This window comes from Sminthopsis crassicaudata, chromosome 3 (assembly GCF_048593235.1).
Source record: "Sminthopsis crassicaudata isolate SCR6 chromosome 3, ASM4859323v1, whole genome shotgun sequence".
In the NCBI taxonomy this organism is placed as follows: Eukaryota; Metazoa; Chordata; class Mammalia; order Dasyuromorphia; family Dasyuridae; genus Sminthopsis; species Sminthopsis crassicaudata.
Genome location: NC_133619.1, coordinates 18,082,197 through 18,097,067, shown reverse-complemented (window position 1 = coordinate 18,097,067; position 14,871 = coordinate 18,082,197). Strand labels below are relative to the sequence as shown.

The following is a 14,871-nucleotide window of genomic DNA, read 5'->3' as shown; positions in this document are numbered from 1 at the left end:
GTGAGAATAACTCTGGCCCTTAACACCTTGGTTATAACTAATTTCCAACAAAACTGTAGCTACCTATCACCCATTTTCCTCTAACCAAGTACCATCTCTTACTTCCCTTTCCCAAGCTCCCCTGAATTTGTGACCTTGCTACTATGCAGGCTCTCTACAGAGGAATTATGGAAGAATATAAAGAACTGCACTGAATTGAGAAGTTATAAATGGATTTTCATCTTGGCTGTTGAAGGGAATACCTGTGTCATTGAGACAGTGGAATAGACTAAAAGAAATCAATGAAATCCATAGCCAGAATCACTTGGAACTGGAAATAAAAATACAGAGTAAACTTTAAAATTAAATCATTCCATTTAAATGCCATATTCAGTCTATCCAGTGTTTAGAGCCTGATACAAATTCATCGTTGAAATGTTGTAAAACATCTTCTAGAGGTCATTAGTACTTTGTAATGTTAGGTCATTAAAGCTTATGTTTGAGATGCTTTGTCTTTAGCAAGATTTTAGCATATTTTCTCCTTTTTTCATGAAATCTTTTGCTGTGCTAATGAAAGTCACTTGTCAATCCAGAGAGCAAAAGAAACTGGTGCTTATTCTTCCAAGAAAGATGTGTGCTTTTTTATATTATAATGAAAAAAAATTCATAAAGAACTTTTGAATATATGGCAAAAGATTGTTCCTTCACTCTAAAAAATATTCCTATTTTCATTTTTCTATCATTACTCGATATTATTGTCGGGGGAGACCAAAAAATCTCAAGAAAAGAGAAAATCCAATGATGTGAATGTGTGAAACATGCTCATTTCTATAGAAAATTTATTAATCTGTTGGGGAAAATTGATCTCACAGGTGACGGACCCCAGTGTAGAGACTATGTCATCAGTCTTGGGGTTGTGAAGCCTTTACTCTCCTTCATCAGTCCGTCCATCCCCATAACCTTCTTGAGGAATGTTACTTGGGTTATGGTCAACTTATGTCGCCACAAAGACCCACCCCCGCCCATGGAAACCATTCAGGAGGTAAATATTATCCCTACCCTTCTTAAAAATAAGCTCGAAACAGTGGGATATATAATCATTTGCAATTTTTATTTCTCTTCTCAGATTCTTCCAGCCCTCTGCGTTTTAATTCATCACACAGATGTAAATGTGAGTAAAAAATCTTAACCATGTATGGGCTTCTCAGATTGAACACAGGTACATAGACCTGTTGGTAGTGGTCCCAAAAATGCATTTTACAAAGCCAAGATTGTAGTGTGAACACTGTTTTGTTGATTCCCAGATAAGTGGGGAGTATTATTAAGTATTTAGCCCAGTTCTACCTACCTTACTTCGGGATAGGTCTGATGAAAAGAAATTTCAACTCAAGGAGGTACAATATCTTGGAACTACTTTTAACATGACATCTTGGCCAAATAGAAATACTTTATGTTGATTCTGAACATAGTCATTTCTTTTTTTCCTAAATCTGTTTTGTGTAAAACCTGAACAAGATTTGTAATTCATGTTTCTTATTATGTAAATCTATATTGTCTTTCAAAGATAGATCTTTTGAAGGCATTAGCCTTAAAATATCCAAGGTGCCCACAATATTATTTAATCTGTGAATATTCTGATTTAAATAATTATGATTAACCAGTTAATATTTGAAGACCCAAAATAGTGCTGTTAAGCTATAGTACAACTCCTTAAAAAAGACACCACTCTATCCTGATTCCCTACCAAGTGACTGAGTGTGACATGGAAAATAACCCTTATCCAGAAGCTGGGAGCAGAGCCAGTCTTTGAGGCTTGGGAGCCTAGGGATTCAGAGGAGAGCTAACTCGACCTAAGCTAATCACTTGGAGCATGTGCACCAGGGAGGAGATAATAGCATCTTTCTCCCCAAGAACACTGGCTCACAGAAGTGACTGATAGTTGAAAGGTTGTCTAGTCAAACCATTTCATTTCAGAAAGGAGAAAACTGACGACTAGAAAAATTGACTTTCCTGAAGTCACAGAAGTAACAAGTGACAGTCTTGTTGTCATTAAAGATTCTACAGTGATGTGCTCACATTCATGATCTTTCCATCAAATGTAGAATATAATATTAAAATCGGGGTATAACATAACATTAAATATCTCCAACAAACAAAACATTTTAAATCCCACAACTTTACAACAAAGAGGCTTCTTTTGATATCTTGGGAAATTCAACTCATCACTGCTACAGCCAGGACATATTAGAATGTGGATTTGGGAGTCAGATCTCCTAAAGAGAGAAGAGCCCAAATCGATCAGGAACCCAAGGAGAGTTTCAGGAATGAGGAAAAAAGAAATTAGCACAGAGGACTTTGGCTTCTCTGGCTTTTTATCAGATTATTCCCCTCTTGAGGCAATTAGGATTAAGTGCCTTGCCCAGAGTCACACAGCTAGAAGTGTTAAGTATCTGAGACCAGATTTGAATTCAGGTCCTCCTGACTTCAAGGCTGGTGCTCTATCCACCGTGCCACCTAGCTGCTCCTTTATCAGATATTTAAAAAAAAATAAATTGCAGTTTGATACAGAAAAAAACATCAAGTAACTCCCCTCTTTTTTTTTTTTCCATTTAATGCCATTTTTCTGAGGTTACCTATTGTTAAAAAATCTTGAATTAGAATGAAGATTCTTTATAGAGGAAAGTCATAAAAGCATTTATTGATTTTTTTTTTTTTGCCATAGTGTCTGTTTTAAGACTACAAAAGACTTGAAAATACTTTTTATGTTAAAATAAACAATGCAGAATATATATGGTGATTCATATCTAGAACAACACTAGAAACATCTGATTGGTGTGGAAGAAATATCAGTTTATAGCACTCACAGGTTGATACATCCTCATATTGCCTTGATCTATAGCTTGATGTTACCCAGGGGAAAGTCCTTTGAAAGGGAAAAATATGATGTATGGGAAAGCCTCCTTAGCAGTGGATATTGGCTATTTAAAGTACTCTGGTCAGATTGACCTTCCAGACATGTGAGATATCAAGCTGAAAGAAGCAGAGATTTATATTTTTGCTTTTTTTTACAGCCATTTACTGTACCCCTTTTGAACAGCACGGGTGCCATTGGTAGTACAGTCTTTACATCCAATTTACCCAGACATCCTTTGAACCTGCCTACCGCCCTTCAGCCTTAAGAAGGGAACAATCATTTATATTGCACCTCCTGTATGCCAAGCACTGGGCTAAGCACTTTGGAAGTGGTTGAGAACGTTTATACTTCCTGAACCCCTCAGTGCTGTGTGGAATAGGATTAGGAGCCATTCAGTGTGAATCCTGACTGTCTACTAAGTGTGACTTAGCCTCTTGTTTTTGGCTCCCTTATTCAGAGAAGGGAATCCTTAGATTGTTTACCTCAAAGTGTTAGAAGGGTATTCCACAAATTAGGAAATGCTGTGTAAAGGTGATGTTTAATATGTGAAAGACTATCTTTGAGGTGCTTAATAACTAATAAAAGTGACACTAGAAATGATACACAAATATTTTACTCTATATTACAATTAATCACATTATAATAATTTCCAGAGGAAGCTGGCGGAAAGAATTAGTGATTTCTAAGGATATGAATGGACAGAGCATGGATTCAGGGCAGATCAAATGACTAGGGGTACAGGAGTTGTAATGAAACAAAAATCTGGAGACCTTAAGTCCAGAAAGACCCAGTCACCACTGCAGGATTCTTCGCAGTGCTTAGGAGTCTGTCTTGTCACTGATCTTATAATTCTCTCTTCATTAGTGCAAGTTAAAACCCCTCCAGACTGGCTACCTGATATCCTTAGGAGGTCCTGGTGTGGCAAACCCCTCACTGCCTGCTGTGACTTTTCTTCTGGGTCAGCATAGCTGGACTGGGGTTCCTAGGGGAGGGGTGCAGTCAGCCTGCCACAGCTAGCATTGCTTGGCTGGAATTGGGGTCACCATGGCTCCATGCAAAAACCTCTCGAGATGGCACCTTCTTAGATGAGATGAGCAGCAGCCCCTGGGTGAGGTGAAACATGGAAGGGTGAACAAAAGGAATCTTGGTTTGGCTTAGGGGATGTTCACAGCTTGCTAATATGTCTGATGTTTTTGTCATTGTAGATACTGGTAGATACTGTCTGGGCCCTTTCTTACCTGACTGATGCTGGCAATGAGCAGATTCAGATGGTCATTGACTCGGGCATCGTCCCTCATTTAGTTCCTCTGCTCAGTCACCAGGAGGTGAAGGTGCAGGTGAGTCTGTTAGCAGTAAGGACCTTAGGAGAACAATGAGACAACCACAGTGTGGTTTCTTGGGTCCCGAAGCCTGACTTCCATGTCTCCTGATAGTGCAAAGCTCTGGGCATCTTGCTCCCTGAGGCACTTTTAGTTCATCCCCTGCTCCTCGTTGCATGCTCAAGGAAACTCATCTGTTGACAGGAATAAGGACAGACTATGTGCTGTTGAATTCCAGCCTCAGACCTTCTTTGGCCTCCTCCAAGGGTACAAGGAGTGCTCTTCCACAATAGGGATCTTTGGCAAGGCTGGGAAAGCCCCAGGGATAGCAGTCTTTGCTCATTCAGAGGGAAGGGTGGGAGATGATGTGCAGGCACACTCCAGTCAGGTCAGAGAAGTGGACCAGAGGAAGTTGGGCTGGATCAGGATGAGCTTCCTCTCATCCTGAGGGAAGTGAAAGGTTCATGGAGGTGGGGAAGGAGCAAGGGGCTTCATCTCAGGTGGATGCAGTGGCCAGTGCAGTGACAGATGGGCAACAGCATATTGGGTGTGCAAGGAACTGAGAAGCTTTGGCTGGAGGGTGGGATGTTGGAAAGTGTTGTGGCAACCAGCTAGTGAAGGGATTTCAGAGTTAAAGGGATGAGTTGATAGTTTATGCTGGGGACACCAGGGAGCCCCTGAAGTAATAGATGAGATCTGCTCTTCACTGAGAGTCCCTTTGGCCTAGAGAAGAAGATGAGTAGGGAGACCTTTTAGGAGGTGGTGGCAGTAAGGCAGCTGAGGGGTGGGAAGGGCCTGCCCTGAGCTGAGGTGACGCCTAAGGGAGGGCAGGGAAGGACTTCCGAGGTGGGGCTGGTCTGCAAGTCATAATGATCCAGGTGATAAGAATTGTGAGGTGAGAGATTGGGAAACTTATTCAACTTATTCATCTTCCAGAAAAAGTATTAAATGAAGCCGGGAAAATTAAAGTCATTAGAAGACTGTTAATTAGTGTTTAGGAATCACTTGATTAGAATGAAAAAATTAGTTGAACATAGCTATATCATCTCCTACTATTGGACTAGAAAGTTAAAGAAAAGTGGAAAACTTAATTTTCCCCTCCACCACTGCATACTCTTTGTTGTGTTTGTGTACCTAGCTTTTTCCTTTCACTTCCTGCACATGCAAACATTACTTCCCCCCTCTCCTTCCCCATTGGGTGCTTACTGATTGATTTTCCAACAATCTTATTCAACCTTCCTAGGCACGGGGTAACATTTGGAATCCTTCCATGCTTACAGTCACTTCACTCTGTTCAACCTTTGCTGTTCACATTCGATCGTCTTTACTTGCATGAGAGTTGATGGAGCTTTTGTGTCTTTCAGACGGCCGCACTCCGAGCTGTCGGCAACATCGTCACTGGTACTGACGAGCAGACGCAGGTTGTGCTGAACTGCGATGCTCTTTCACACTTCCCTGCACTTCTGACACATCCCAAAGAAAAAATCAATAAGGTGGGTACGTATTGAGTGTCTTAGGGCTCGACCCTTGGGGAGGAGGGAGGGTTCAGAACTTGAAGCTCCCAGAAGTCAAATGTCTTCCCTACTGCGGCTTTCCACATGGTTTACCTCACTCTCTTTTGTCTCTCACCTTCACCCTCATTTACAGGTATTTGTTTTCCATGGTTTGTGAAACTAAAGCAGTTAGGTTATTATGGCTGTGAATAAACTAGAAATCAGTTATCAGATTGAATGGTAGCTATTTGGAATAATTAGGCCTTTTGTTAATTTCCTCAAATACTGACAGTTAAATTTGTGAGTCTTATTAAATTTCCAATGATTGGGAAATAAAGTTACAGGTGATTCAAGCTTTAATATCCTAGGAATCAAATTGCAGAATCAGTCAGTGTGACTATTCGAAGCATTTAAGAGTGGAACCTGGCCTTTAATGATTTCCTGATTGTGGCTGATTTCTAGTGACCCTGAAAGTAGGCAAGCCAGTAGCACCCATCATACAGATGAATGAATTGTTTCTGGGAGTAAAAACTTTCTGTTTGCTAAAGAAGACTCACACATTCAGCGTGATTGCTGTAAGACCCTGTATTAAATTTATTATCCTCTTGAGTTATACAGAGAATGGTCATTTTTCCCTTTGGTTTAAATTTACTATTCAGAGGCTATATATAATAACTCTGTTCTGCAGTAGGTTGTCAAGGACCAGATAATTGATGGTTTGGTTTTGATCTGTCCTTGTTCCTTTAAAAGGCAACCTCCGAGTTCAGTCTAAGATGATTATATGTTGTGTGAAAGAATTTAGCCTTGTATCTGTGATATCTCAATGGAGTTGGAAATTTTTAGCATAAATCACATTGCATCAACATTGTTTTAACTTGATATGGGCATCTTCCATTTAATTTTACTTTTAATTGGAAATGTGTTTTCAAAACAGGACCTGAAAACTTCCTTCCATTGGGAGTAGGTTTGCAGATTCTCTGTAATTAGGATTCAGGTTAAGTTATTTATCAAATTATGGTAAAATATGGTATCTCATAGGTTTTTTTTGTTTTTGTTTTTTTTTTTATTAAAGTATAATTTGCCAAATTAATACATAAAACTAGTTGTAAAATGATTTTTTAAAAACTAGCTCTCTTGGAAGTGATGACATAGAGATAACTGGGTGCATTTGTTTGAAAGGTGTGTGATTTGAGTATTTAAAACTTATTTTAAAATTAAGTAAACATTAAAATGGGGTGGGAGGGGACGTGTATCTGTGTGTGTGTGCATGGGGGTAATAATGTAAAGGCTGAGGAAAGGGAGCCCTGACTGAAAATGCAGATATCGGAGTGCATCTGAGGCTGTTGTAAAAAATACAGGAGTATTTGTTACAGCTTTGCCAGTGATTATAGCTCAGGAACAGCTCACTTACCTGCCTTGCACCCTAGTCTCTAACAGGTTCATAAATGTGGACCTGTGATCTGATCCATAAGAGCTAAGTGTTTATTGATTAGTATGAATATGTTTCTCGCTTCCCTCCCCCTCATACCAATTAAATAAATAAACAAATATACTTGTTTTTCCTTTATGAGTCTATAAATTTTCCCTCTGTTTACTATAAGAGCAGTGGTTTTAGTGTTTTTTAAAATGGTTTTTAGTATATTTAGTGAAAAATACAAAACATTTGGTAGGAGTGATAAAAGAATCCTTACCTTCATCACAAACAGGAGCAAAAGCCAGTCAGAGAAAACAGTAAAGCTGAAAGCTCCTTCTTCCCTATGGTTGTTCCTGCTGATCCTGGTTCCTGAGGAGAGAAGACACAACAAGATCTTTAAAAATAGATGTTATTTATCTATCAGCCAGAACTTAGAGGCACAATGGAACCAAAAACTTGTTGGCTAATATAGAGTTATTTTAAAAGCATATTAAGTTTTGTTCTTGTGAAATAAAAAATGATTGCATTAAATCTTTTAAATTTCTTTTTAAAATTCACACACATTCACTTCAATTCTTGTATGTGATTTTAATTCAGTTTTCATTTTTGCTCTGATGTTTTGTTGGAGTTTGGGGTGGGGGGCAATTTGATAGGTCCATTTTAAACAATTGTGAACCCTTCTCAGATACTATTGTATATCATTGAGAACAGGTGTATGTCATCTGAGAGTATTTTGACAGTATTGTAAAAATGATTAATGCTGTTAATAATTAAATATTTTTAAATTAATCCTATCGATTATTGAAGGGATTTTGTTTTCTAGGAGGCGGTATGGTTCCTCTCGAACATCACTGCGGGAAATCAGCAACAAGTTCAAGCAGTGATCGATGCCAGCCTTGTGCCCATGATCATACACCTCTTAGATAAGGTAAAGAAGTGTTCTTGGGGGCAGTTCTTGGGGCCCACTTTCATAGTGTTCGTAGATTGCTACTAGCCTCATAACCACAATCACGTACTTTTTAGACCAGGGTGATTGGTGCCTCCATTGTAAATTACATGTGGCTTTAATGTTTAGTAACTGGATTGGTTTGAGTTAGGAATACTATTAAATTGATATAGTAATAGTAAAATCATATTTAATAGACACATCTAATCTTTAAAATCTTTTTTTTTTTTTTTTTACATAGATAACATTTCCTCTGACTCATGTATGATTCTTGCATAGATTTTAATTATTTTTAGAGGAATATTAAAACATTTTAGTTCACCTGGGTTAGGAAAAGGGCCATTTAAGATAATGCCAAGCTATGCCCCCAAGGACCATGCATGTCCCCCAGAGTGTGGGAGTCATCCCATTTCTGCTGAGCTTCACTGGCTTACATAGGCATTGCTGTTTTATTTAAAACCCAGACCATTATTCTCTCTTGTGTTGCTTAATGTTCTGATATCACTTTTTCTTCTCTCTTGAATGTGTTAATGTGGCTGCTGTGCTGCCCAAAGCTGCAGACCTGGAATCCTGGTGCCTTGAAAGTGCCCTGGTGAAAGGCTCACCTGTGTGCGGCTAGGGGATCCCTTTGGGGTGCCCATCCTCCTTCCTTAGTGCCACAGCATTAGATCTCTGGCTTTTAATTAGCATTTTTGCAGTGAGAGATGTGACTGGTTGTTGGCAATCGACATTCCTTGAAGCAGATGCTTCCACCCACTCTGGTTTGTTTTGAAAAGTCTTAGAGTGCCTTTGCTTTTTTTTCCAGGGTGATTTTGGAACTCAGAAAGAAGCTGCTTGGGCCATAAGTAATTTAACAATCAGTGGAAGAAAAGACCAGGTGAGGGGGGCCTGGGGCACTTCATGTTCATTCCTAAGCTGGGGAGGGCTTGAGAGGGCTCGTCTCAAAGTGAAAAGAGAAAGGAGAGGTTGCCAGGTGCTCTTACCCTGCCTTTTCCCAGCAAGAGAAGCCTCAGCTTGTTGCCTCAAGAGGCCAGGCTTCGGGCTTTATTCTGTGAGTTTTCCTAAACACTTGTTATAGAAGCTTCTGCCTCATTCCGGGCCTGATGACATCCTTGAACACTATGGGTGTGGTCCTGTCATCCAGTGTTGGGACATTCACTGTACAACTACACAGGGCCTAAAAGTCATATGATTAAATGATGTACAACTAAGGAGGAGAGAATTCTTCTCTAAAGACAGCTTATAGGACCTTACACAAAGACTTTTAGATTGAGTAGGGATTAACTCTCTACCAATGTTAGTAACTAAAGCTTCCTTTAGTAACACTTCCCTCACACCATTTTTTCAGTCAGAATTTCATTTTTGTTGTATTGGTTACATTTGACCTTGAGGGACGTTCTGCATTAGGACCTTAGACTCCTTCCTTGGATAGAAGAGAATGCCTTTAATTGCTTTGTAATTGGACCTTCATTTAATTCTCATGGTAATGCCTTTGTATGGTTTTTAAAAATGCCATTAAGAAAGCAAACCCAGCACATGGACCGTTTCTCACAGTGATGTGTAGTTGGTGACCTGGAGGCCAGAAAGCCAAACCTTGCCATGACTAAAAATGAGGATGTGTCAGGCTGGTTTTCCGTTATGGGATGGACGCTGCATAGCTTGGGTCTGCCTGCTGGGAGCTCTTGTCAGTTCCAGGAAGCTTCTGGTCCTGCTTTCTGTGGTTTCCAGCTCTTAATTTATTAATCCATTAGGTATTAGTTGGCATTGAATTTTGTAAGTTTGAACATCGGCTATATATGGTAGCTTAAGGTCACAGAGTTACATAACTAGGCCTTGTGCACTGGAGAGTCAGAAGACTCAGTTCTGCCGCTGCCAGGGAGACCCCACTAATGCCCTGATTGTTCTGTAGCCTCTGGTCATTGGGTTCTCTTTCCATAGGTGGCTTACCTTATCCAGCAGAATGTTATCCCACCCTTCTGCAACTTGCTGACTGTGAAAGATGCTCAGGTTGTGCAGGTGGTACTTGATGGGCTAAGTAATATATTAAAAATGGCTGAAGACGAGGCCGAAACCATAGCCAACCTAATAGAAGAATGTGGAGGTAATAATAAGCTCAGTGTTTTAGCAAATATTTCACTAAGTAAACTTTTCAACATTTTTCAGTTTATTGCTTTGATGAATGTCTAAATGCCAGGTCTTCACTTCTCATATATGTACCTTGCTACTTTAAATTTTAAATAACAAAATACATTTATAAATGTTTTCTGTTTTTTAAAGTACTATGTGCTTTAAAGATAAAAACTGAACGTACTTTAAAGATAGTTATATACATGGACTAATTATATATTTTCAGTATGGATATTACAAATAAATTTAATGATTTCTTGGTAGAAATATATGTATTTTTGCTTTCTTTTTCCAAATGATGAATGATAAGCATTTAAAGGCAGATGCCTCCTTTTCTTTAATTCAGTTTTCAAGGACAGTTATGTACAACTAAACCCAAAAGGACATTTTCCTAGGTCCTTTCTCTGAGTTAAACACACGACTTTAAGGGAGTTCTAATTAATTGCTTTGATAATCATTATTTTTGAATATTACTGTGGCTTCTTTTACATAATAAAATGTTTTTTATTGCAGGCCTTGAAAAGATTGAACAGCTTCAAAATCACGAAAATGAAGACATCTACAAGCTGGCCTATGAGATCATTGATCAGTTCTTCTCATCAGATGATGTATTAATTTTAAATTTATTTCTTAAATTAATTCTATTTTTGAAGAGGGAAGCTAAAAGTAGGGATTTGAGGACACTTTTTTTTTTTATTTTATTTTATTTTATTTATTTTTTTTTTTTTTTTGATAGAACAAAATAGAATGTCAACTATTTAGCTGTTTACTTGAGATTATTGAAAGACTGATTTTCCTAAAAAACTAAGGTCCTTTATATTCTGAAATTACCCTTTACAGGCAAATATGTTAATTTCTTAAGAGTCTTTTTATAAAGATATTAATTGTGAGTGAATGATACAAACACCTGACAAAGTGAAAAATGTAGGTGTTTGTTTTAGATAGTGTTCATCTGCAAAATCGTAAAATCCAGTTCAAATAGCAAGTAGAGCTGTAAATTATCAGACAGCTTGTGTTACAGTCTTCCTTCCAAAATAATTCAGATACTAGAATCCATATTTATACCTATCATATCTTCAAATATTGTTATTCAGTAGTAGAAATTGTTAATTAACTATGCATCTAAACTTCAAGAGACAGTGTGACAAATTAGATTGAGGTAGCTCCAAAATTAGGAAGACGTGGATTCAAGTCTGGCCTCTGATCCAGTGATTCAAACTTGGGCCAAGTGACTATAAAGTTAAATGCCCAAAACACCAAACACCACCAATCACTCAGCATTTGGGGATTGGCATTGGTAGAAGAGGGTTCTCTCACTAGGGATTATATTCCCTTCGCTAAGAAAATCACTGATCTCAACCAAAAAAAATTCCACTTGCCCACAAATTGGAAGAAATTTCTTCTGATTAGAGGAAATGTGAGATTGCCTCAGAAACACAAACGACTATAGACCTGACCCTCTAAACATTGTCCTTCCAAATATCAAAAGACTAGAGCATAAAGTCTTTAAAAATATTAGAAAATTTTATGAGACAAAATACCAAAAGTATAGCTCTGTGGCACATGTGAACCCAAACATGGAAATCCTAAATAAAATCCTTTAAAAGTTTTATTATTGTAAAAATTGTCAGGATATAGATAGTCAAACATGTAGGGCTAATTAAAATCCCCAGGAAAAGATGATTTTATAGAACTAAAAGATAATTCAACTAAAGAAAAAGCTAAAAATGCCAGTATTTTAAAGAATTTTCTAAAAATTTCAATAAGAGAAATAAATTCCAAAAATAGATTGATATAATATTCAAACTAACATTTTTTTTATAATATAAATTACAGTAATAGTGGAAAGAAACATTTACTAAATGTTATGATAATTGGATCATAATAGATTAGGGATCAGCAAAATAAATCCACAACCACCCAGTGAACTAAGATCAATTTTTACCTTTTTATTGTATTCTAAAATGTCAAAGCTGTTTTTAGTTCATGGCAGCTCACCAATCACTGAGCTAGATTGTCTGCATTAAATATCATAGATTAAAGGGGGGGAATCATTCTGATATAAAATTTTCTCAAACTATGTAAAAGATTGCTTTTAAGATACCTAGATTTAACCTTTTTTTTTTCTTTCTCTCCTCTCTGCCCCCCCCCTTTCCCCTTCTAGATTGATGAAGACCCTAGCCTTGTTCCAGAGGCAATACAAGGGGGAACATTTGGTTTCAATTCCTCTGCCAATGTACCGACGGAAGGGTTCCAGTTTTAGAAAGATGTTGTGGAAGTGTTGGGTACAATGCAGCACTGATATATATACATATATATATATAAAAAAAAGGTTTGATCCATCAAGCTTGGCTCATGGGATCTGCTGCTGCATTAAATCGGGGAAAGAGAACGTGAAGATTTCATTTGGAATCACAGAAAGCCCAAATGAAGTCAAGATGGCGAGTGGGTGCGAGTGAGAGTGAGTGGCAAAATGTAATGAAAAACTTCACACGAATGCTTATTTAGGTCGTTCAAAGGAAAAGGGCTCAGGTCACTGATGTGCCGGGCCTGAGAAGGAACATGGACTAGAGCTAGAGCAACAGGGGGGCGCGGAACCACCATCTTCCAGCCTTGTAAGCATTAATGAGAACAGGGTGCCCGTCCGAGCCCGAGGAGAGAGAGCCCGGTCTTGCTATGACTTCAGCCCTGTGTGAATGGAAGACATTGAGCAGGCTCTGGCCTCCGTGGTGGGGAGCCCGGCTCATCTTTCAGACCCAGGGCTCCTCCCTCGGGGAGCAGACCCCAGTTGTGGAGGGGCGCGTGTGCGAGAGTGTGGTTGTGGTGCTGTATGGGGATGCGTGCGAGCTTGATTCGCCTTCAGGGGCTGGGGACAAACCTGGGAATCATCAGGGGGAGACCCTAAGTGTTGGCGTACACTGGACATGGAAATAAAAGACCGGTTTAGCAGCAGACTTTGGTTTACTTCTGCAGCCTGGGTTTCCTTTCCCTTTCTCTTGGACCTTTTTTTTTCCTTTCCTTTTTCGTTTGTCCTTTTTCTTTTTCTTTTCATTCTTCCCCACCCCCCTAATTACTTTATCTAGTATGGCTTTATTAGTTGCTTGTCAAGTCAGATAACTTTTCAGGAAGGAGTCCCTGTGCATTTGCACCAGATGAATGTTTGATGTTATGAAAAGCTTTCCATATCATCAAAAACTAATTTGTGTAGACTTTTGCATGAAAAATCAGAATTTCCCTCCAAATAGACTGTGTTGCAGTACACAAGTTGCCATAATAGTAAGAAACAGTAAAATGTGCTTTCTAAAGCCGTCCTTTTCATTTTCAAAGATAACATGAAGCTCTTTGCATGTGGTAATAATCTACAGCCTAGTTCAGTTTTAGATTTTGTTGAGTCCTGTAAAGAAGAAAAAGAAAAAAGTTTTCAGTTGTGGTAGAATCCCGTGCTGTGTTTAAATGTTACTTGCTTTCAAACTTTGTTTTCTATGAAAATGATATGGAAACTTCTAAAATGGAATTTGGTGCATATGTACTGCCGAATAAAGACCGATGACGAGGTGTGAATAGATGTACAAATCAAGTAATGGTTTGAACACCTTTAATAATATGCCTAATCTGTTCAATTGTTTTAGAATCTTTTTATCTTAGATGTAGGCAGCCATGAACAATCTATTTTGAGCCACTTTAGGGAGAAAACTTTGTATTTCTAAAACTTGCATAAAAGACATGCAAGTGGTTTTTATAAATTGGAATAATGCCTCAGTTTTGAGGTTCTGCACACTAAATTAAATGTGACACAAATAAATTTGTACAAAAAGGAGAACTCTTTATAAGGTGGCTCATTGTAGGAAACCCTGTGCCTTCCCCTTCGAGCACACGTGTTGCATGAACAGCGGTTTGCTATAAGAAACATACCAGATTAGCCACCATTAGCATCGTTATCTACTTTGTGTTTAAAAATCAACTGGTAATTCTGAAACACTGTAGAATGGATAAAGATTATTTTGTGATCATAACTCTTTGTTGGACTAGAGTATTTTTGCAGCATTCCTTGTCATCAGAACATGGTTAAAGTTTAAAACTAGAAGCAGCAGAAAACTAGCTTGTAAAATTTATCCAAGTAGAGTGCAGGCTAGGCTGTCTTGGGGAAATAAACATTAAAACTTAAAGCAATGTTTTACACGGGGTGTGATGTGTGTGTGTGTGTGTGCGCGGGGGGGAAGGGCTTTTTATGATCAAACTGGACATGACAACATAACAATTCAATTTATTAAAGTTCTCACCTTCTTACCTCTTAGGCTTTTGACCTGCTTCAAAACCAAAAGAATGTAGGTAACTTGATTTATTAATCAGCTTAGTTCTACAATTTCATTTCCTCATGATGTGTGATGATATTATTAGCTTTTGAATTTGCACATGAAAACCTATGTACCTTCTCCCCCTTCAAATAACCTTTCCCCTAACGATGATCTTCTGAATGGCTTCAACTCTGTTTAGAACCACACCCTGGACAGCACTGGTAATATGTCAGTATCACTTGAATGATGGGTTTTGTACAAAAATATTATTTTCACATGAGATTTGGTAATAGATGTTTACGTAAGAATAGGCAAATGCCTTAATTTTCATCGAGCCATAAGCCCTTTTCCACTTTTTTCTTTCTTTGTTAATAAGATGTTATA

The 14,871-nt window shown here is 38.3% G+C and overlaps 1 protein-coding gene and 1 non-coding gene across 2 annotated transcripts in view; both read left to right on the top strand.

Moving 5' to 3' along the window:
• Positions 1–14,369, top strand: part of KPNA4 (karyopherin subunit alpha 4) — a 45,606-nt gene extending 31,237 nt beyond the window's left edge. Inside the window, exons 9-17 of the mRNA XM_074298104.1 lie at positions 852–1,021; positions 1,106–1,150; positions 4,099–4,230; positions 5,577–5,705; positions 7,943–8,047; positions 8,871–8,942; positions 10,004–10,166; positions 10,706–10,800; positions 12,357–14,369. Coding sequence (XP_074154205.1) covers positions 852–1,021; positions 1,106–1,150; positions 4,099–4,230; positions 5,577–5,705; positions 7,943–8,047; positions 8,871–8,942; positions 10,004–10,166; positions 10,706–10,800; positions 12,357–12,455 — 1,010 coding nt within the window. The 3' untranslated portion in view covers positions 12,456–14,369. The remainder of the gene's footprint in view (positions 1–851; positions 1,022–1,105; positions 1,151–4,098; positions 4,231–5,576; positions 5,706–7,942; positions 8,048–8,870; positions 8,943–10,003; positions 10,167–10,705; positions 10,801–12,356) is intronic.
• On the top strand, positions 6,841–7,174 carry LOC141565290 (small Cajal body-specific RNA 7). The gene has a single exon (XR_012488966.1).
• Positions 14,370–14,871: the final 502 nt, after the last annotated feature.